Raw genomic sequence first — 22,739 nt, 5'->3', positions numbered from 1 at the left:
CTCAGGGAGTGATGAGATTATGGTGTTGAGCTCAGATGCAGTGAGATTTAGAAGACGCTGAACCAGTCAGCTCCAAGAGGAGGCAGCGTCTGACTGCAGGAAAACAGTTACTGTCGTAAACATCTGAAAATTACCTCCAGCCCAACACACAACTCTGTAATGTAGTCACATCCCAGCTTTAAATTATTCCTTTCTCCAAACCTATTAACGGTCATTATTTGTTTATTAGTCTGCATAACAAGTGGAAATAGAGAGTTTACAATTTGCTCTTCATTCTATCACCTGCCTCCACGCTTATTGTGATACTCTCATTGTCAAGGGTCCCATTGAAGCCAATTCAGCTGCTCTCACCGAAAACTATTACGCTGGCTGTTCATAAGTTGGTATCCCAAGGGTTCAGCTGCTCGAAGAGCCGCAGGCTTATTTTAAATCAAATCTAATAATACAGAGGGATTTGCTGAAGCCTTTAACTCTGCACTCACTGTGTGACAGCACTTGGCTCCAGAGTGGGGTTTGGATAAGCTCAGCAATATTCCGCATCGTTCCTGAATTAATAAGAGCCTTGTCGTCAGCAGTGTTTCAGAACTGTAGACCAAGGCCATTCCGTGCTTCGGGCCCGTGCTGGCCATTTGGTGGAGTAATGTAATTAGTTCGCATTTCAGTTCTGTGTTTTCTTTATTCGGGCATTATTCCACTTCTCTTCTCAAATCTGCGCCATCGTCACAACTTATGTTCACCAGCACCCAATACACATTCCTGTGAGTCAGAGAACAGTGGTTCAAGCCCAACCCAAGAGGCACGAGAACAGGCCCAGACACACGAATATAGGCTCGGTCACATGAATGCAGGCCCGGCCCAGAGACAGTAGTACAGGCCCAGAGACAGTACAGTCCCTTGGACATGGGTACAGGCCCAGAAACACGTTTAGGCCCAGTAACAGGGGTTCAGGCCCAGAGACGGGTACAGGCCCAGAAACACTGGTATAGGCCCAGAAACAGGGGTTCAGGCCCAGAGACACAGGCACAGGCCTGGCCCAGAAACACGTAAAGGCCCAGGGGCATGGGTACAGGCCCAGAGACACGTATAGGCCCAGTAACAGGAGTTCAGGCCCAGAGACAGGCCCAACCCAGAAACATGGGGGGTTCGAGAGGTGAGGGAGCGTGGAGTGAGGGGGATCGGGGAGTGAGATAGTTCAAGCAGTGAGGGGGCTCGAGGGAGGACAGGGATCGAGGAATGAGGGGATTGAGGAGTGAGGGAGGTCGAGGGGTGAGGGAGGTTAAGCAGTGAGGAAGCGTGAGGAGTGAGGGGTCCGTGGAGTGAGGGAACTCGGGGGAGGGGGTGGAGGAATTTTGCAAGGAGTGATATTTCCAACATGGGGCTGCCAGGCCTAGCAGCCTGTTGCTCCTGTGCTCTCAGTACCAGTGTGGGTTTGCCTGAGCCTAAACAGAACAACTGTCAGGCTGTTACTCGGGGCTGCCAGGGCACTGTCTGCCTCACATTATTGAGCTGGAATCCAGGAAACAGCAAGAGATTTTGGAAGAGAAGGTGAAAAACATCTTAATCAAGGATGAGAATGTAATTTGCAGGCAGAGATACTGTGATGTGGAATGCACTGTCTGGTTGGGTGCTGAGACTAGATTCAATGGACACTTTCAATGGGGGAATACACTTGGAAAAGAACCTGTACTGCTGAGGAAAGGATCAGGGGATAAACCAGTTCTTACAGAGGCACGATCAGCCTCCTCTGCTCCGCACCATCTTTTAATTCTACAGATAAAGATGAGTTTTTTAATTATTACTATTAACCAAGAGGTGACTGGGCACAAACAGCACTGAGTGTGGAATGTAATTGGACATTGGTGTGTTGCTGCCACTTAATGATGGTGCCGGCCGGCTCTGCCCCTGTCAATGATGAGCACGCTTTGTGAGTGAAGGTGACAGTGTTTTTCTTTACAGGGGACGGCAGCTTTCGACAGGCACTTTAATTAGATTCTGGGTCCAGGTCTTGCTGATGCGAGAGGGCTCCTTAGGCTGCAGGGTCCTGCTGCCCACCCTCCAGTCAGTGACAGGCGGGCTGTCGGCACCAAGTCCGTCTGCTGATCCTTGCTCCCCACTGTGTCCCAGAGAAGTCAAGTCAAGTCAAGTCACATTTATTTATATAGCACATTTAAAAAACAACTCTCGTTGGCCAAAGTGCTTTACATTTGTTATACAAATAGCACAACAAAACAAACTACATACATATATACATGTAGCCCTCACTCAGAGGACGTCAGGAAAGGCTTGGGAGTATAGATAAGTCTTTAGTCTTGACTTAAAAGAGTCGATGGAGGGGGCAGTTCTGATGGGAAAGGGGATGCTGTTCCACAGTTTAGGGGCTGCAACCGCAAAGGCGCGGTCGCCCCTGAGCTTATGCCTAGACCGTGGGATATTCAGCAACCCCAAGTCGGCCGATCTGAGGGGCCTGGAGGTGGAGTGGTGGGTAGAAGACTTTTTATGTAGGTGGGGGAAAGCCCATTGAGGATGGAGAGCGCCCAGAGGAGCTTTACGACAATAATCCCAGGAATGATTGGGTTAATATACGATGAGCATTTGACGGCACTGGGCCTGTACTCGCTCGAGTTTAGAAGGATGAGTGGGGAACTTATTGAAACATAACGTATGGCGAAAGACCTGGATTGAGTGGATGTGGGGAGGATGCTCCCGCTAGTGGGAGCGTCTAGGACCGGAGGTCACAGCCTCAGAATAAAAGGACGTAGCTTAACAAAGGAGATGAGGAGGAATTTCTTTCTTCAGAATCTGTGGAATTCATTGCCACAGACGGCAGTGGAGGCCAAGTCAATGGATATTTTTAAGCCGGGCATTGACAAATTCTTGATTAGTGCGGGTGTCAGGGGTTATGGGGAGAAGGCAGGAGAATGGGGTTGAGAGGGAAAGATAGATCAGCCATGATTGAGTAGACTTGATGGGCTGAATGGCCTAATTCTGCTCCTAGAACCTATGAACATGATGAAGACATTCATGAGAGGAATAGATCAGGTAGATGCACAGAATCTCTTGCCCAGAGTAGGGGAATCAAGGACCAGAGGACAAAGGTTCAAGGTGAAGGGGAAAATATTTAATAGGAATCTGAGGGGTAACTTTTTCACACAAAGGGTGGTGGGTGTATGGAACACACTACCAGAGGAGGTAGATGAGGCTGGGACCATCCCAATGGTTAAGAAACAGTTAGGCAGGTTCATGGATAGGACACGTTTGGAGGGATATGGACCGAGCGCAGGCAGGTGGGACTAGTGTAGCTGGGACACATTGGCCCGTGTGGGCAGGTTGGGCTGAAGGGCCTGTTTCCACACTGTATGACTCTATACCTGTGCTTCAGCAGCGAGTCGGGACAATTGAACAGCAGTGACTGTGCAGCCTGCACGCGGACTGATTATTGATTGATTGCATGTGTGAGCTAATCGATTGTCAGCTGTACCCATCCTGTTACCCTGGGCCAAAAATACCAACACCACGGGCCCTGACCCATGGCGGTTAACTCTGGGACGATGCAACTAAAAGACGCTGTATTGTCTGGTCTTCTTCCCTGAAGAAGGCTGGGAGAACTGTAAGCCTCCTTTGCATATGCTGGAAGCAAGTGATGGAGTGGGGATATCCGACAGATTCCTAGCGAAAGGGAAGGGCTTTCAGAAAATGGTCCCCGCACACTGCTGTGTGAATGTTCGTGGAGTAGAAATGAACAGTATCAATGGGACAGGAAGAGGCTATTCAGTCCCCGAGCCAGCTCTTCCATTCATTAGATTGCAGGTGAGCTACACCTGTATCGAACCACCTAGGCTGTCTAATGAATGATATCCTTGTCGATCAAAAACCCAATCGACCTCTCCTTTGAAATTCTCAATGAGCTCCACCACAGCAGGTTGGTGGTGGGTAGAGGAGGGGGGGATGAGTGTGTGACAACTACTTTCCTTATGTTAAGGTGTCCTTGCATGCTCTCATACAACCTTTCAGGACAGAATGTGTTCGCAGGGACAGAAGTGGTGGCACTGACCTTAACCTGTTTACTGCCAAGTTTATTGTTTACATCGTCGGCCATGACCCGCGTTTATTCGGGGGGTGGCACTGAACAGATTAATGACATGAGAACAGGCAGCACTGACCTTCACTGTTCCTCATTCCCATTCACTGTCTTCAGCTGCACCAGGCGCCAGCTCAGTTTCATGCGCAGAGACTATGAGATATGCAATTGGGTTAGACTGTACCTCAGTGAGTGTCAGTGTCACTGGGACTGTACCCCAGTGAGTGTTAGTCTGACTGTACCTTAGTGATTGTTAGTGTCAATGTGACTGTACCCCAGTGAGTGTCAGTGCAACGGTATCTCACTGAATGTCAGTTTCAGTCTGACTGTACCTCAGTGAGCATCAGTGTCAGTGTGACTGTACCTCAGTGATAGACTGTACAGAACAACAGCTATCTCCGACATCTCGCTGGTTAGTGTTTGTGAGCTCCTGGAAGGAGCTACATAAATGCAAGTTCTTCTTTCACCACTCATTAAAGCCAGAACGTATTCAAAGCCATCGTCAAGCAAAGCCTCGACAGCGTGTGTTTGTCCCTGGGCTCTCATTAGTTTTCTGTCCCTTGTTGAACTGCGAAGTGGATTGTGCCCTCGTTTTATGAAGGTTTTGGATTTAATTCAATTTTGCGGCCCCCGCAGTTTGTGGTGGGTGCAGTGAAGACCCCTGTGTGGGTCTGGGCGAGGATTCCTCCCGGGACATCAGAGATCCGATCATGTTTTTGACAATCCGAAAGTTTCAGGGCTGCATTTGCAGGCATCAGATTAGTGATTGTTCTGAGTGTGAACACCTCCATAAGTTCATAGTGATAGGAGCAGAATTAGGCCATTTGGCCCATCGTCTATTCTGCCATTCAATCATGGCTGATCTATCTCTCCCTCCCAACCCCATTCTCCTACCTTCTCCCCATAGCCCCTGACTGGCGTACTAATCAAGAATCTATCTATCTCTGCCTTAAAATATCCACTGATGGCCTCTACAGCCCTCTGTGGCAATAAATTCCACAGATTCACCACCCTCTCGCCCGAGAAATTCCTCGTCATCTCCTTCCGAAAGGAAAATCCTTTTATTCTGAGGCTATGACCCCTGGCCCTAGATTCTCCCACTAGTCCTCTCTACATCCACTCTATCCAGACCTTTCACTATTCGGTAAGTTTCAACGAGGTCACCCTTCATCCTTCTAAACTCCAGTGAGTAGAGGCCCAGCAGTGCCCCACCCATCCACTGCTGCACTGTGAGCACAGGCCCAGGGCACTTGCATCCCGGCCCTGAGATCACAGAGTGATCCTACATCCTTTCATTCAGAAGCACAGATACGGACCATACTGTGGCTGCAGAGAAGATAGACACAAAATGCTGGAGTAACACAGCGGGTCAGGCAGCTTCTCTGGAGGAAAGGAATAGGTGACATTTCAGGTGGAGACCCTTCTGCAGACTGAGAGTGAGGGGAAAGGGAAACTGGAGAGTTGAAAATGTACAAAGAACAAATCAAAGCCGGCAAAGATATGCAAGGAAAGGTAGAGCCCACAATGGTCCATTGTTGGCTCTGGTGAAGGTGATAACGAGTAGAACCAAACAGTGAAACTTAAGGGCCTGTCCTACTTTGGCGTCATTTGCACGTTATTTACGCGACATCATTTATGCATCACGACTCACGCGTCATGACACGCACGGCGTCCATTACGCGCGCATGGTGCGTGGTGACGTAGGCAGTGACGCATGGTCATGCGCTGCACCCCAGGATTTTGGGATTCACAAAATCTTCGCGCGCAAATGATCCCCAAGTGGGGCAGGCCCTTTAGAGGTTCCTTTCCTGAAGCAAGCGAACCACAGCAGAGTTGACTGGAATAAATTTCTCAAGGACTGTCAGGTCGGGGAAAAATTAAATAAAGTTTGCAAAGTTAAATCAAGGTTGGAGTCATCAGTTGTGTCACCGTGTCTGATGATACACGGTTACTGAGAGTGACGCACAGTGGTGGAACAACTCAGCGGGTCATGCAGCATCTCTGGAGAGACAGTGACAGCCTTATCATGCTGATCTTCAAACCAGTGGCTCAGTTACTGGGAATGTGATGTGGGCAGCCCCGAGTTCAAGTCCCTCTGTTGTAGTTGAGAAAAAATGAAAACTAAAATAAATTGGTTTCAGTGAAAGGTAGCCCTTAGGATTGTCATCAATATGACTGATTGTCCAATATCCCTGTGGGAAATCTTGCCCAGTCCCACACAGTGGTCTCCACTGGGCCCAGCAGAGGGGGCACAAGCTGCAAAATTGGATGAAATTAAAACCCTTCGTAAAAAAGAGGACTCGCTTTTTTGATGCAAAAGATGACATGTTAATGCAAACACTGGGAGGTTCTGTGTCTGTGAGTACAGCAATGTCTCAGAATTCAAATATGTGACTTGTTAATCTTCCCTGTATCCTCCCAGAGCTGTGGTGGGATAGGGTACTACCAGGGGTTGTTGGTGGCTACTCACCTTTAAGAGCAAGTGAACAGTAGTCATTTGACAGTGTAGATAAAGCGAATGTTTCTCTTCTGGTGCGGAGGGTGACTCCGAAACAAGGGTGCACTCCAGGCCGATCTGGTCAATGGGGAGTAGGAATCTGGACCTCGTGCCCCTTTGCAGCCCTCACCCCCACCAGGGTGGCACTGTGGCACAGCGAGAGAGTTGCTGCCTTACAGCACTAGGGACCCGGGCTCGATCCTGACTATGGGTGCTGTCTGTATGAAGTTTGCATGTTCTCCCTGTGACCACCTCGGTTTCTTCCTGGTGCTTCGGTTTCCGTCCACATTCCAAAGAGTATAGGTTTGTAGGTTAAGTGGCTTTGCTAAAATTTGTAAATTGTTCCTCGTGTGTAGGATAGTCCTCGTGTGTGGGACGATCGCTGGTCGGCACGGACTCAGTGGGCCGAAGGGACTGTTTCCACGCTGTATCGCAAGTCTAAATATTGAAACTGCAGCGACACTAAAAGGGTTATGGGGTTCAGGCAGTAGATCAGCAGTACAGCACAGAAGGCAGTAAGTCGGTAGGAACTGCTGATGCTAGTTTACACCAAAGAGAGGCACAAAATGCTGGAGCATCTTAGTGGGTCAGGCAGCATCTCTGGAGAAAAGGAGTAGGTGGCCTTTCAGGTCTTCGAGTCCGAAGAAGAGCTCTGACTCGAAACTTCACTTGTTCCTTTCCAGCACAGAAACTATTGCCTATCAACCAGTCTACCTGCCTATCTGGAGCGGTTATGGATGATCGAAGGTGTGGGCTTGGTGGCCAACAGTTCTGTTTCCATGCCATATCTGTAAAACTGAAACTAAACTACACTGGTCACCCACGCTCCACATCAAGGGCAGACATGCTCAAGTGCATGAATGGACTTCTCCTGTGCCCATGGCTTGAGAGGAGGAGACTCTTCACTTTGTGAGCTGCTTGGGTCTGTATCCTGGGTCACATATCATAAAAATTTCAAATGTTATTTCTTGCCTTTATGAGAATTATCTGTATCCTTGTCAACATTAATTCTGTGACAAATTAGTCAATTGTCCGGAGGGCAAATGCAGGCAGTGTATTCGGTTAAGGAAATTGAAGGGCAGCCCAACTGGTCCAATGCACGGAAGATAGACACAAAATGCTGGAGTGGCTCAGCGGGTCAGGCAGCTTCTCTGGAGACCCTGCTTCAGACTGAGAATCAGGGGAGAGGCAGAGTCTAGAGATATGGAAGGGTAAGGTGTGAAAACGACAGATCAAAGCAAATGCTGGTAATGAAATGTTGAATGGTTCATTGTTTAGCTGAGGGGAAGGTGACAAGGAAGCAAACATTCAGAAAAAAATCATCAGGAGGACAGTGAAACTAGTCGGTGGCGGAGGGACAGAGAGAGAGAGAGAGAGAGTGAGGGAATGCAAAAGTTACTTGAAGTTAGAGAAATCAATATTCATACCACTGGGTTGTAAGCTGCCCAAGCAAAATAAGAGGTGCTGCACCTCCAATTTGCATTCGGCCTCACACTGACAGTGGAGGAGGCCCAGGACAGAAAGGTCAGTGTGGGAATGCGAGGGGGAGTTAAAGTGTTTAGCAAACGGGAGATCACTTAGGCCTACGATCAAAGCACGCACCATCTCACCAAGTCTTGAAAATTATGGAAACCGATCACATGGTTGCAATCAGGGCTTGGTATGGAGGAATAAATACTGGGGGGGCGGGTGACTGGGGGTCTTGTTAGAGGTGAAGAGGCTAATAGAAGTTCTGGAGCCTGGGACTAGTTAATGAAGGAACACAGGAGGCCAGACTTGGGGACAGGCTGCCCATGGGGTTATGGGGACGGAGGAGGTCACCAAGATTGGGGAACATTCCAGACTGAAGAAGGGTCTCGACCCGAAACGTCACCTATTCATTTTCTCCAGAGATGCTGCCTGACCCGCTGAGTTACTCCAGCACTTTGTGTCTATCTTTGGCTTAAAGCAGCATCTGCAATTCCTTCCTACACACCAGTAAAAGGCTGATGATTGAGGAGTGTGGGGGGGGGGGGGGGGGGGGGGGGGGGGGGGGGGGGGGGAGGAGGGGGTATCATTGGTTATTTGAACGACCAGCTTTCGGGGAGGGAGGTGGCAAGGTGGGGGAGGAGGATAAGAGTGAAGAGACCTGGTAGACAAGAGGACGGGGTGAGCAGAGAGGCGAGATGCTGCCCGGGCATTGGGTGGCACAGTCTTGCTGAAAGAAGGTGTGGACTGCAAAGAGGAAGGGTATACCATGGGGAAGATCTGCAGTCTCAAACCTGGACCACTCCAACCATTTGCTGCCCAGCCACCTCCAAGCCCTCCTGTCAGCGAGTGAGTATCAGCCCTCCCCCTCTCTTGTTGTAGAGTTACCTGCCAGTGTTACGAGCCGGCGATAGGACAGTTTGATGAACCATCCTTGGGCAACTTAATAAATGAATGGATTTTAAACCATCTCGCACAGGCTCAGAAGGTGTCGGAGCCTGAAAGAGGGAGAGAGAGAGAGGGAGAGAGAGTCAGAGACAGGAGGGAGCTTAATACACACATCAAATCTCTCTCAATCCGAACCATCTCTCTATGAGCTGCTCGCTACCACCAATCTCCGTGCAGGCGGACCTCGGCTATGGACAAGGCGCCAGCAGCGAGGGACCACAGTATGTTGAAGCGGCCGCGGCGTGTTGTCTTGTGTGATCACTGTTTTAAATAGCCAGCCAGCCACCCAGCGTGCGTTCTGCTGCATGAAGCGCAATGTGAAGATGTTTCTGTTTTGCTCTGACACTCATGGCTGGGGTTTTGGGGGGGGGGGTCGGCAGCAGCTTTGTGGGGTGGCTGCAGGTTGGGGTTGGACCGGACCCGCTCCCCTTTGCAGTGGGGATGGGGGTGAATTGGAGGAGGAGGGGGGGGGGGGGGGGGGTGGTGGGGGTTGTTGGAGGGGACACATCACAGCACCCAACTGGGTGGGCTGTAGCCGCGGGAGGTGGTCGTGTACCAGGCGAGGCTGCACTGGTTCACATTGGAAGGGCTTCAGGGAACAGCTACTGCCGAGTGAAGTTTCAGGTCCACCCGAGCCGGGGGTGGAAGTGAGGAGCGCAGATTGGGGAGGGAGGGAGGGAGAGAGAGAGTGAAGGGGGAGAGTAGAGAGAGGACAGAGTGAGGAGGGGGAGACCGAGGAGCGGTACAGAACGAGGAAGGAGAGTGAGGAGGGAAAATCAGGAATACCGGGTGCAGAGGGGAGAGGGAGGCGGGGAGAGTGAGGAAGGGGAGTGAAGAGTGAGAGGGGGGGAGGGAGAATGAGGATGGAGAGTGAAAGAGAGTGAGGAGTGGGGAGGAAGAGTGAGGGGAGAGTGGGGAAGGGGAGTGAGTAGGGATAGTGAGGGGGGAGAGTGGGGTGAGAGTGAGGAAGGGGAGTGTAGAGGGAGAATGAGGAGAGGGAGTGAGAAGGGAGAGTGAAGGGGGAGTGGGAAGTGAGGAGAGCTGAGGCAGGTCGGGTTCCGACGGGCAGGGCGTGCTGCGCCGGGGGGGGGGGGAGCGGAGAATTGCAGCAGAAAAGGGAGTATACGGGCTGTCTGGGATTTTGCAGCAGTCCCGAACACTCGCTGTCTTTGTTATGGTTCGGCTGCAGCGCGCCTCCCGGAGAATGTTTTGACGCGATTCATGTCATTCCTGCAGATGTTGCTGCAGGTGACTGGAGACTTGGTCCTGAGTCTTGGGAGCCACGGGCTCACTGCCCGCTCAACTCTTGCAGCCTCAGCCTGCAAACCAAGTCCACTCTTACAGCGCGTCTCCGTGCGAGAGAGTTTGAACGTGACACTGTGTGTGTGTCTCCGTGTGTGTGTGTGTGTCTCCGTGTGTGTGTGTGTGTGTGTGTGTGTCTGAATCCCTTTGTCTATGTGTGTGGGTCTGTGCGAGCGTGTGTGAACGAGTGCGTCTGTGTGTGTGAATATATGTCAGCGTGAATGTGTGCACACGTGTATGAGTGTGCCTATGTGCGAGAATGAGGGTGTTTGTGTGTAAATATGTGTCTGTGTGTGTGTGAATGTGCGTGAATGAGTGTGTCTGCATGTTAATGCGTGTGTCTATGTGAATGTGTGTGTGTGTCTGTATCTGTGTGAATCAGAGTAGCAGTCTGAATGAGAGTATCTGTGCTTGTGAATGACTGTCTGTGCATGTTAATGAGCCCGTGTCAATGAGTGTGCTGTGTGCGTGAATGAGTGTGGCTGTGTGAATAAGTGTGTCTCTGCGAATGAGTGTGTCTGTGTGTGTGTAAATGTGTGACTGTGAATGAGTACGTCTGTGACTGTGTGTGTGAGTGAATGAGTGTGTGTGTGTCTGCGTGAATGAGTGTGTCTGTCTGTGTTAATGAGTGTCTGTCTGTGTTAATGAGTGGGAGTGTCTGTGAATGAGTGTGCGTGACTGTGGGAATGAGTGGATGTGTCTGTGTGAATGAGTGTGTGTGTGGGTGTGTATGTCTGTGTGAATGAGTGTCTGTGTCTGTGTGAGTGAGTGTGTGTGTCTGTGTGAATGAGTGTGTGTGTGTGTGGGTGTGTATGTCTGTGTGAATGAGTGTCTGTGTCTGTGTGAGTGAGTGTGTGTGTCTGTGTGAATGAGTGTGTGTGTGTATGAGTGGGTCTATCTGTGTGTGAATGACTGATGGCCTTGCTGTGTATTCAATCCTGTGCTCTGGAGAAGAGGCATCTCTGCCCACCAGCTACGATTGCGTAACTTGGACTTGGCTTCCGTTTGCCTGGGGCATTTGTTGCACTTTCTTTCAACAGTGAGGACTGAAATAGCCTCTTACCCACAGTGGGTTGCTGTGTCAGGCTGGGGTGGGGGGGGAGCAGTGATAAGGGGGAAGGGCTCCTTTCCCTCTCGTACAGAGGGAGTGTCATTTGCTACGGGTTGCCACGTCTACCCGATGTATTCATCTGTAGCAGAGGTGAGGACAGTAGTTTGTCTCCACTGCCCATCCCAACCATTTGGGGGAGGAGGTGTGATGAGACCCAGCGCTGTCTTAACTCCCAGCTCTCCCTACCTCTGCAAACTCTTTGCCGTATATGAAATAGAGTCGGCAACTGGCCATTCAAACAGATGATGGCTGATCTTTTACCTGAGAACCACTTTCCACCACTAATCCCTCAATCGCCCCTAAAACAATCTAGTGTTGACAAATCAGCTGATTGCTGCCTTAGATATGTTCAGTGACCCAGCCTGTACACCCCTCGTCTACAGATTCTTGTCAAGGTGAGAAAATGTATTCGCATGTCCGTCTTGATAGATCCCTTGTCTCAACACCCCAACGGGGTGGGTGGGAAGATTGCAACCTTCACGTGGTCCACCCTGTTTCGACAAATGCAGTCAACCTGGCGTGCACAAAAACGGAAGGTCAAACAGAACAAGTTGTCTTACGAAGTGTTTAAGAAGGAACTGCAGATGCTGGAAAATCGAAGGTAGACAAAAATGCTGGAGAAACTCAGCGGGTGCAGCAGCATCTATGGAGCGAAGGAAATAGGCAATGTTTCGTCCCGAAACGTTGCCTATTTCCTTCGCTCCATAGATGCTGCTGCACCCGCTGAGTTTCTCCAGCATTTTTGTGCACCTTCAACTTGTCTTACAACTTTAGGCTGTGCACGCCACACGCAAGAAGAAGAAGAACACCTGAACCAGGGAAAACACATCCCTGCATTTGCCCTGTCAAGGTCCATGAGAATATTCGACACAAAATGCTGGAGTAACTCAGCGGGCCGGGCAGCATCTCTGGAGAAAGGGAATAGGTGATGTTTCGGGTCGAGACCCTTCTTCAGGTTCTGGCCAGAAGAATATTGTATGTTTCAGCCAGATGATCTCTCATTCTTCGAAATTTTAGATGGTGTAGGCCCTACATTCTTAATCTGTTCTCATGGATAATCTTCCATCCCAGGGGTTACTTTGGTGAACCTTTGTTGCATGACCTCTATTGCAAGTATATTCTTCCTTAACTAGGACAAACAGACATTAGTACAGTATTGTGTAGGAAAGAACTGCAGATGCTGGTTTAAATCGAAGAAAGACACAAAATGCTGGAGAAACTCAGCGGGACAGGCAGCATCTCTGGAGAGAAGGAATGGGTGCCGTTTCGGGTCAAGACCCTTCTTCAGACTGATTCTGTGCAGTATTCTTGGGCGAAATCTGAGGGAGAGTTAGCAGCTCAGTGGCTTAGGCTGGGATGGTCAACATCTTGGTGCCTTGGCCTGAAACATCAACAATCCCTTTCCCCCCCACAGATGCTGCCAGACACAATGTACCTGTACACTGTGGATGGCTGGATTGGAACGGAATGGAATGGCATACTTTATTGTCACATGTGACAAGGCACAGTAGAATTCTTTGCATAGTGGCCACCTATGGCGCTGAATTTTGTAATCATGTATTGTGATATACCGTCTGATCTTTAGTCAGAAAGTAGTTAATTTTGTGGAATTCATTGCCACAGGGGGCTGTGGAGGCCAAGTCAGTGGATATATTTAAGGCAGAGATAGACAATTCTTGATTAGAACGGGTGTCAAGGGTTATGGGGAGAAGGCAGGAAAATGGGATTAGGAGGCTGAGATCAGCCATGATTGAATGGCGGACTAGACTCGATGGGCCAAATGGCCTAATTCTACTCCTATAACTTGTGAACTCGTATACTTGTCTCTCCGCTGACTGGTTAGCACGCAAAAGCTTCTCTCTGTACCTTGGTACACCTGACAATAAACTAAACTCAGAATGAGTTATTATGTAAAAGAATATGTGTGTTATGATTGTGTTTATAATTTGTTTGGTTGTTTTGTTGTTTGTCTTTTGCACAAAAGTCCGCGAGCATTGCCACTTTCATTTCACTGCACATCTCGTATGTGTATGTGACAAATAAACTTGACTTGACTTGACTTGACAGCACCTTTGTTTTTGCACCTTATTCCAACATCAGCATAATCTTGTGTCTAAATTATTCCTGGTGCAGTTTCACCAGGATCCTATGTGGCAGCAATTAAGGTATATCTACATTAGTACTCAAATTCTCTTACAATATACGCCGCATATCATTTAGCGACTAACTGCTTGCTGTTCTTAATGAGACCTGGATTTGCTTATAAATGTCTAGGTCTCATGGGACTTCAACACCTCGCAAGCTATCACCATTTAAAAATATTTAGCACTTCCACCAAATGGAATGACCTCCAATTTTTTTCACACTATGTTCCATCTGCTGGCTCTGTCTGTCCAGTTAACCTGCCGTTATCCCCGAGGCATCTCGTCTGCTCTCTCCTCAGCTTCCTCTGCACAGCCTGGCATCACTTTTTGCAATTCCCTGAGATCTTTGAACTCAGACGATTGGGGCTTCTTACACATCCCTGAATTTAATCTTCTCCCCCACTGACTATTTTGCTTTCAATAACCAGGATCCGAAACTCCCATCTTAAACCTCTCCGCCTCGCGCCCTCTTACCTCGTTTAAAATGCTCCTTAAAAAGCAACCACCATGATAGCAAATGTCTAGTGTTGCAGGAGGGAGAAACAACCTTATCATTCTCTTGTTGTCTCTATCTCTTTCGCTCTCGATCTCTCTGTCTCTCTTAAGGGCCTGTCCCACTTGGGCGACCTAATCCGCGAGTCTTGGCGAGTTTGCCCTCGAAGTGGTCTCCACGTACTCGAGGCCTCAGCTAGGTCGCGCTGTTTTTTCAATATGTTACAAAATGCACGCAAGTAATAAAAGGTCGCCCTGGAAAAAATCGATACTTTTTTTACTCCTAGGTTTAGTCGTAGTAGGTCGACATGTTAGTCGAAGGTAGTCGAGGGTAGTCGTAGATAGTCTTCATCATAGTGGAAGGGAGGTCGAAGGAGGTCTTCAACATGTTAATTTTTCAAACTCTTCTAAAATCGCCAATCAGGTCGCCCAAGTGGGACAGCCCCTTTACTCTCTCCACCTCTTTGTAAGCCTCAATCTATCTTTGTCTCGTCGCAGTCCTCATTCTCTCCCAATCTTCCACTTTCTGCATCTCTCTCACTGTCACTCTATCTACATCTCTCTCACCATATCCATCTCTAACTCCTTCCCTCTTTCAGTCTCTGTGCCCCATTCTATTGCTTTCCCTATCCCTCTCTCTCTGTACATATCTCCCACTGTAACCTCCAACACTGGTGCTCAGCCCCCTGCTCTACTCCCTGTACAACCCATAATGATGTGGCCAAATACAGCGGCAACTCCATCTTTAAGTTTGCCGATGACATCACTGGTGTTGGCCTGTTCAACAACAGAAATGAGACGGGAGAATGGGATTGAACTCGGAAAATGGCGTCATGAGGGACAGAGGGTAGTTAATCTGTGGAACTCATTGCCACGGAGGGCTGTGGAGGCCAAGTCGGTGGATGTTTTTAAGGCAGAGATAGACAAGATCTTGATTAGAACGGGTGTCGAGGGTTATGGGGAGAAGGCGGGAAAATGGGATTAGGTGGCAGAGATCAGCCATGATTGAATGGCAGAGTAGACTCGATGGGCCGAATGGCCTCATTCTACTCCAAGAATGTGAACAATTTCAGAACAACAACCTAGTCAGCAAGATGAAAGAGAAAAGAGATGTTTGTGGAGCGAAGGAAGCAAGGGGGGTGGGGGGGAGGGGGGGAGGTGAATACAAGCCTGTCCTCTTCAACTGAGCTGCTGCAGAGATGGTTGACAGCTTCACATTCCTGGGCATTCACAGCACCTGCAGCCTAACCTGGATCTGCCAGACTGATGGGGTAATCAAGACAGCGCTTCAGCAAATATACTTTCTTAGACGTCTGATGAGATTTGGCGCGTCTACAAGGATTCTCTCAAATGTTTAAAAATGCTCAATAGAAAGCATTTTGACGGGATGCATCTCATATCCTGGTGTGTCAACTGCTCTGCTCCTGACTGCCTGAAGCTGCAGAGAGTGGTGTACTGTACACAGCCCAGTCCATCACTGGCTGATCACTTCCTTCCATCTTCAGTCTGAAGAAGGGACCTGACCCGAAAGCTCACTCACCCTTTATCAGTCTGAAAAAGGCTCCCGACCTGAAACGTCACCTATTCTTTCTCTCCACAGATGCTGCCTGACTTGCCGAGTTACTCCAGCACTTTGCGCTTATCCTCGGTATAAACCAGCATCTGCAGCTCCTTTCTACACAGTAGTGTCGAGGATGCTTGTCAACCTGGCCATTCCCTTTTCTATCTTATACCTTGCAGGAGACTCTGTCTGAAGAAGGGTTTCGACCCAAAGAGTCAGCTATTCCTTTTCTCCAGAGATGATGCCTGGCCCGCTGAGTTACTCCAGCATTTTGTGTCCCTATCTTCTGTGTAAATCAGCATCTGCAGTTCCTTTCTACAAAATAACGATATTCTAGTTCTGTGATATGACTCCAGCACCCAAAGTGTTAATGCTGCACGGAAAGATCCCATCCAAGGTGGCTGAAGGATTCCTGGACAACAGATCGCGTGATCTTTCCTCTAAGGCACCGGGTGTAACATTCCTTTCATTAAATTTCGTCGAGGAAGGATGTTGCTGATGCTGAGCAGCCACGTGGGATTTTTATTCCCTCCTGCAGTTGCTGGAAACTCTGAGAGGCACTTCTCTCTGGAGACTGGTTCTCATGCCTCCTTAACCCCCCCACCCCCCTCCTCCTCCCACCCTCCTGTTCCCACCCCCCCCCCGCCAACCAGCACACCCACCCTCCCCTCCCCTCCCCTCGCCATCGACCCTCTGGTTCGCAGCCAGCTCCAGACTGCACTGCTGTGTGCTGCTCCAGTCACTGAGGTGTTTGGCAGCAGCAGCAGCAGCAGCAACAGCAGCTGAGCAGCAGTGGCTGCTCCCACCAGCGGCAGGACTGAGCCTTTCCTCGGGTGCAAATGACTGTTCACTCCCCTCGCCGTCACAGCGGCCCTTTGTCGGAGGGATGTGCACAATCCCAGGCGGGTGCGGATGATTGCAATGAGGAAACGGCCAAACTCCCACAGACTCTCGTGATCACTCTCATCGCCTGGAGACAATCGATGCAGATATATTTCATGCTGCTTAACTTGCCCTGTTTGCTGATGGCTCGGGATTTATCGACTTCAGCCTCTGAGCGCGGCCTGACATGTGTTTTGTGTTCCGTGCATTTGTCTTCCTGCCATGCTGTTTGCCTCTGATTCACTGTGACACTTGCTGGCTGTGCTGCGCTTCCAGTGCCTGCTCCCCCAGCCCGTGAGCTCCCCCTTGTTCTGAAGCCCTTCCGACGGACCTGCCCTCTTGCTGCCATGCTGTTGCAAATAGCGTTGACCCTCTTGGCAATGCATAAGTTCTAGCAGCAGAATTAGGCCATTCGGCCCATCGAGTCTACTCGCCATTCAATCATGGCTGATCTATCTTCCCATCTCAACCCTATTCCCCTGTCTTCTCCCCACAACCCCTGACACCCGTACTAATCAAGCATTTGTCAATCTCCGCCATACAAATATCCATTGACAGCCTCCACAGCCTTTTGTGGCAATGAATTCCACAGATTCATCACCCTCGGTCTGAAGAAATTCCTGCTTATCTCCTTTCTAAACATACGTCCTTTTATTCTGGGGCTGTGGCCTCTAATCCTAGACCCCATCTAGTGCATACATCCTCTCCACATTTGCTCTATCCTGGCCTTTCACTATTCACACCTTTCAGTACATGATGCAGTTCCATTGGTCACCGTGCAGTGATACAGTTTGAAGAGTTGCAACAGTTTTATTCACCCAGTCCTGCATGCACAATGGTCCTTTTCTCACTCAGGCCAACACCACACCTCAGTATAAAAAAGCTCTGGCGATCACCACCCCCCTAATCCATGCCTTTTCATCTGGCCTTCCCTGCACTTGCATTTCTAATAGCCCCTGTCCCACTTAGGAAACCTGAATGGAAACCTCTGGAGACTTTGCACCCCACCCCAGGTTTCCGTGCGGTTCCCTGAGGTTGCAGGTGGTTGCCGGAGGTTGCAGGTAGTGGAAGCAGGTAGGGAGACTGACAAAAACCTTCGGGAACTGCATGGAAACCTTGGGTGGGACGCAAAGTCTCCAGAGGTTTCCGTTCAGGTTTCCTAAGTGGGACAGGGACAGAATCGAGCGCTTCGCTGCAATACAGTTTCATGGGGTTGGCAGTGCAGCCCAGTTCAGTGGCAAAGCCCTCCCCAATCTTGTTGCAATGCTGCTCTTTGGGATCTTCCCCTGCACTGTACTGCAGCCTAAAGCTTGTTCCTCCTCAATACTATATAGAGTGAATGCTGCGAGGATGTTTCCACTAGTGGGAAAGCCTAGGCCCAGAGGTCACAGCCTCAGAATAAAAGGACGTACCTTTAGGAAGGAGATGAAAATGAATTTCTTTAGTCAGAGGGTGGTGAATCTGTGGAATCCATTGCCACTGACTGTTGTGGAGGCCAAATCAATGGATAGTTTAAGGCAGAGTTTACAGTTTTAGTATATTGTCATGTGTACCGAGGTACAGTGAAAAGCCACATGTACAGAGATAGATAGATTCTTGATTAGTATGGGTGTCAGGGGTTATGTAAAGAAGGCAGGATGCACAGGGGAGAGATAGACCAACCATGATTGAATGGCGGAGCAGACTCGAAGGGCAGAATGGCCTCATTCTGCTCCTATCTTATGATTATGACCATATGTTTTCTCTTGTTATGGGGCAATTATGAAGGATTAAGCCCTGGATTGTGGCACAGTTCGCGAGGAATCTCCCCTGTGTCGCAGTGCGGTTCTGAGTTGAGATTCGTCATGGCTGCGATGTGTTTACCCGGGCTTCCCCCTTTTGCTGCATGCGGCTCCACTAAATGTTCCCCCCAGATGGTCCAGCATGAGGGTTGGTGCATCTTTGCTGCCACAAGGTTGCCTGGTAATTTTACATGTGCTGCAGTGCAGCTCCAAGGCAGTTCCGTTCCCGCTGCAATGCCATTGTGAGGGACTTTTGCCATCAATGCAATGCATCAAGGCTGTTCCCTCACACTACAATGCAGATCGGTGTTAAAGCGGAGATCGATAGGTTTCCTGGGATTAGTACAGGTGTCAAAGGCTACGGGGAGAAGGCAGGAGAAAGGGGTTGTGATGGTAAAATAGATCGCTCTATCTATTCTAATAGATCGCACTATTATAGGTGGCACAGCGGTACAGTTGCTGCCTTACAGCATTTGCAGCCCCAGAGACCCGGGTTCGATCCCGATTACGGGTGCTGTCTGTACATAGTTTGTACGTTCTCCCCATGACCCCGTGGGTTTTCTCAAAAATCTTCGGTTTCCTCCCGCACTCCAAAGACGTACAGGTTTGTAGGTCGACTTGGCTTGGTATAAGTGTAAATTGTCCCTAGTGTGTGGATAGTGTTAATGCGCGGGGATCGCTAGTCGGTACGGACCCAGTGGGCCGAAGGGCCTGTTTCTGCACTGTATCTCTAAACTAAACGGAATCAGCCATGATCGAACAGTGGAGCAGACTCGATGGGCTGAATGGCCTAACTGCCCTCCCATGCCTTATCGTCTTATGGTCCTATGTTTGACTTCACTGCGATGTATTTCTGCAGAAAGATTCCCTTTGCACCATGCAGTTCCAATGGATATTTTCTACCACCGCGCCTCCTTTGAGGCAGCAGTGATTCGGTTTGTGGCCCTCCCGCAGTCCTCTCCTGGGTTTGTTGTTCCTCCATACCTGCGAGCTGTGGTTCCTAATGTTTTGCAGTTCAGCAGGTCGCAGGCAGTGGAGTCCGCAGAGCTTCGTCACAGCATTAGTGCAGTCGCAGAAATGTCACAGTGCATTCTGCTCTTGGAGTGAACAACAAAGAAATGGATGACAAATAAACAATTTGTTCTGTTCCCTACCTGTTCACGGTTGTGTGATACGGTGCATGAAAGAACAACAGGCATATTTATTACTTGTTAATCGTGGACGGAGGAGTCTTTCTGGCCAAGCAGTTGATGCTGCGACTAACAGACATGCATTGGTGTGGGATCTGCTCCGGGACCCTGCACGGGGCATGCGGTGGTGGCAGGGCAGATTTACCGGGGCTGAAGGATTCGTGCCAGGGAAAGGAAGCAATAACCAGAGGGCATAGGATGAAGGTGAGAGGGGAAAGTTTTAATAGGAACCCGAGGGGCAACCGCTTCACACAGAGGGTGGGTCTATGGTTCCTATGGCAGAGGGGGTGGTTGAGGCAGCTACTATAAGGACATTTAAAATACACTTGGACTGGTAAATGGATGGGAAAGGTTCAGAAGGATGTACGCCAAACATGGGTAAATGGGGAGTCTGAAGAAGTCTTGGCCCGAAACATCACCCATACATGTTCTCCAGGGATGCTGCCTGACCCACTGAGTTACTCCAGAATTGTGTGTCTTTCCATGGGTAAATGGGGCCGAAGGGGCTTAGATGGGGCATCTTGGTCAGCATGGACAATTCGGGCCGAAGGGCCTGTTTCTGTGCGGTATGATTCTATGGCTCGACGTGGACAGACTAGAGAAGCTGGGCTGTTCTGGTGGAGTTGGGCAGCTCTTTCAGCTTACGTTGCCGCCCATTCGGTTCCCTTCCAGAGCAGGTACAAATCTAATGGTCTTCCATACTGTAACAATGTTGTGATACCTGTATGAATGTAAACTGAGCGCAGAGGTGGGGAGCTGCTGCCAGGGTTTGTGCAGCAACATGCAACATCCGCACTGCACCCTTGGAATTGTGAAAGATCCAGAAGTGCTTCATTGAAGTGTACACGAGACATAACACACGATACGTGGCCAAGCTTGAGGGGTATTACGAGAGATGAGCAAATGCTTGACAAAGGCGAAGGTAGACAAAAATGCTGGAGAAACTCAGCGGGTGCAGCAGCATCTATGGAGCGAAGGAAATAGGCAACGTTTCGGGCCGAAACCCTTCTTCAGACTGATGGGGGGTGGCGGGGAGAAGAAAGGAAAAAGGAGGAGGAGGAGCCCGGGGGCTGGAGGATGGGAGGAGACAACCCGAGGGCTGGGGAAGGGGAGGAGACAGCAAGGGCTAACAAAATTGGGAGAATTCAATGTTCATGCCCCCAGGATGCAGACTCCCCAAAGCGGAATATGAGGTGCTGTTCCTCCAATTTCCAGTGTTGCTCCCTCTGGCCATCTCTCCAAACCTCCTTGTTTTGTACAGGAGGCAGGGAAAGATAAAGTGAGGGGGGTTTGAGCTGGGAGTTCCAAGGGATCGGACCCAGGCATTGAAGGCATTGCTGCCTTTAATGGGACAGTGCAAAAAGTCAGGACAGAAACCGTCTGTGTTAATAAAACGATTCAATGTGATGGAGTCAATGACTTAACTCATGTCATTTGACAAACTGAATACCATCACTGCACCATGATTAAATCTTTTACGAGGATTTTGTTTCACAAATGTATTCATTCATGTTGTGTGTGGGTGCTTTAAACTGCGCAAGGTAAGTAACCAATTAGGTATTTATCTCCGAGCTTGTAGTTCACAGGACCTGGTCTTTGGCAAAATGATTTCTTACTGCACAAGTTGCTCGTTGATTAAACTGGGGCAAAATTTACAAATCTCAGGTGGTGTTCATTCCAGCTGCAATTATTGTCGGTCGGAGCTGTGGAACTTTGCATTGGTTAATTTGCTGTGATCTGCTGCCGTTCCCCCTGATTGTTCCAGAGATATTTTTTTCCTCGGTCCCTTCTGCTTCACTGCACCAAAATTGAAAAAAAAAAAAAAAACTATTGGGAGGCAATATTCTGAGAAAATGAGCCTCCGACAAACCTGTTCGAAAACAAAAATAGACAAGAAGCTGTGAAACCAGGCAATTAGCTGCTGAGCCTCTGTGAGCATGTCTCATTCTTTCTCTGCATTTATCTCTCCATATTAGCCAGAATGTGTGCCAGATTTATCTGTTCCTGCACTGTGTGTGTGTGTGTGTGTGTGTCTGTGTTTGGATTTCAGTTGACGTTTATCCTTATCTCTTTTTCTCTCTGTCTCACTCTATCTCTCCAGCCTTCTATCATGGATCAATTTCACATCTCTATATATTCCTTGCTCTCTGCCTCTCCAGCTGCCACTCTGTCTCTGCCATTCCCTTTCTTCTTCCTCCAGCTCCCTCTCTCCCCCCTCTGTTCCCCTTGCCCGGGTCTTTGTCTATGCCCCTTTCTATGCCACTTTCTGAGAGAACCATCTAGAGCAGTGGTTCCCAACCTTTTTTAGCTCATGGCCCCCTTGGGATCTTTTAATTTTTCTGTGCCCCCCCGTGACATTATTAGCGGAAAAAAAAGTACTTCAATATTATAATACCTTCCATAAAAATATCAGTCTATTAATTGCACATATATTCTCTTTTATTCTATTCCACAAACATCAAAAATATTTCAACTACATAGATTTAAATTTAGTAGAACTGAAATTTAGGAGGCAACAGGGTGGTAGTTCTGTGCCCCCCTTCATTGAACTAGTGGCTCCCTGAATCCCAAATTTTTTCTGTGGCCCCCCCCCGTGAAATTTGCCATATGGCCCCAGGTTGTGAATCGCTGATCTAGAGGACAGTGACCTCTTGCAGGTACTTCACTTGTGCTGCCACCCACCATCGGCACAGGACAGTGTTCCTGTTTTAAACAGAGTGCCGCCACAAAGCACATCAAAAAAAAAAAACATCAAACACCACGGTGTCATGCCCGTCATTAATATTTCAGTCTTATTTGTGTCTGTTTTGGTTGATTCTTGCACCGAGTTTGTGTCTAAACAGAGTGAGCTAATGATGTTATGTGGGAACGAGCTGAGACAATTACTCAACTCGGGGTGAAAGCAGCAACGAGCCTCCTCAAGATTGACACGGATTAAGCACAGAGGCCTCGGTTTGTGCCGTGCTTATTTATCAATACTAAATTTAGCACAGCTTCCTGCAGCATGGCACAGGGGCTCAAGCAGTAGCTGGTTCCACAGTTTTGAGCGAATGTTTTAATTACTTCCTTGGGGAGCCGTCGAGCTGAGGGTTTTTTAATAGGCCAATTGCTCCCGCCATGATAGGTCAGTCCTGAGAGGCCGAGCAGTTCATCACTTATTTAACGGTGGGACAAGGCAACGTATGTGCTGCAGAGCAGGTCCTCTGTCGAGCCCACCCACCACCAAGCAGTCACTGAAGTGTGGCTGAGGTCCAGGCCACACTGCCTTCATCTCCTGCTGCCAGCC

The 22,739-nt window shown here is 49.2% G+C and overlaps 1 protein-coding gene across 7 annotated transcripts in view; it reads left to right on the top strand.

Annotated features, from left to right (window-relative positions):
* plch2a (phospholipase C, eta 2a) overlaps window positions 1-22,739 on the top strand; it is a 211,684-nt gene that overhangs the window by 43,810 nt on the left and 145,135 nt on the right. Inside the window, exon 1 of one of the 7 annotated variants that reach the window (XM_055659371.1) lies at window positions 8,967-9,211. The exons of the other annotated variants lie outside the window; for them this stretch is intronic. Within the exon in view, the coding sequence (XP_055515346.1) occupies window positions 9,181-9,211 (31 nt within the window). The 5' untranslated portion in view covers window positions 8,967-9,180. Of the gene's footprint in view, window positions 1-8,966; window positions 9,212-22,739 lie in introns of those variants that run through there. 7 annotated transcript variants of the gene reach the window in all.

The sequence above is a fragment of the Leucoraja erinacea genome, chromosome 30 (assembly GCF_028641065.1).
Source record: "Leucoraja erinacea ecotype New England chromosome 30, Leri_hhj_1, whole genome shotgun sequence".
In the NCBI taxonomy this organism is placed as follows: domain Eukaryota; kingdom Metazoa; phylum Chordata; class Chondrichthyes; order Rajiformes; family Rajidae; genus Leucoraja; species Leucoraja erinaceus.
This window is presented reverse-complemented; position numbering and strand designations above follow the sequence as displayed.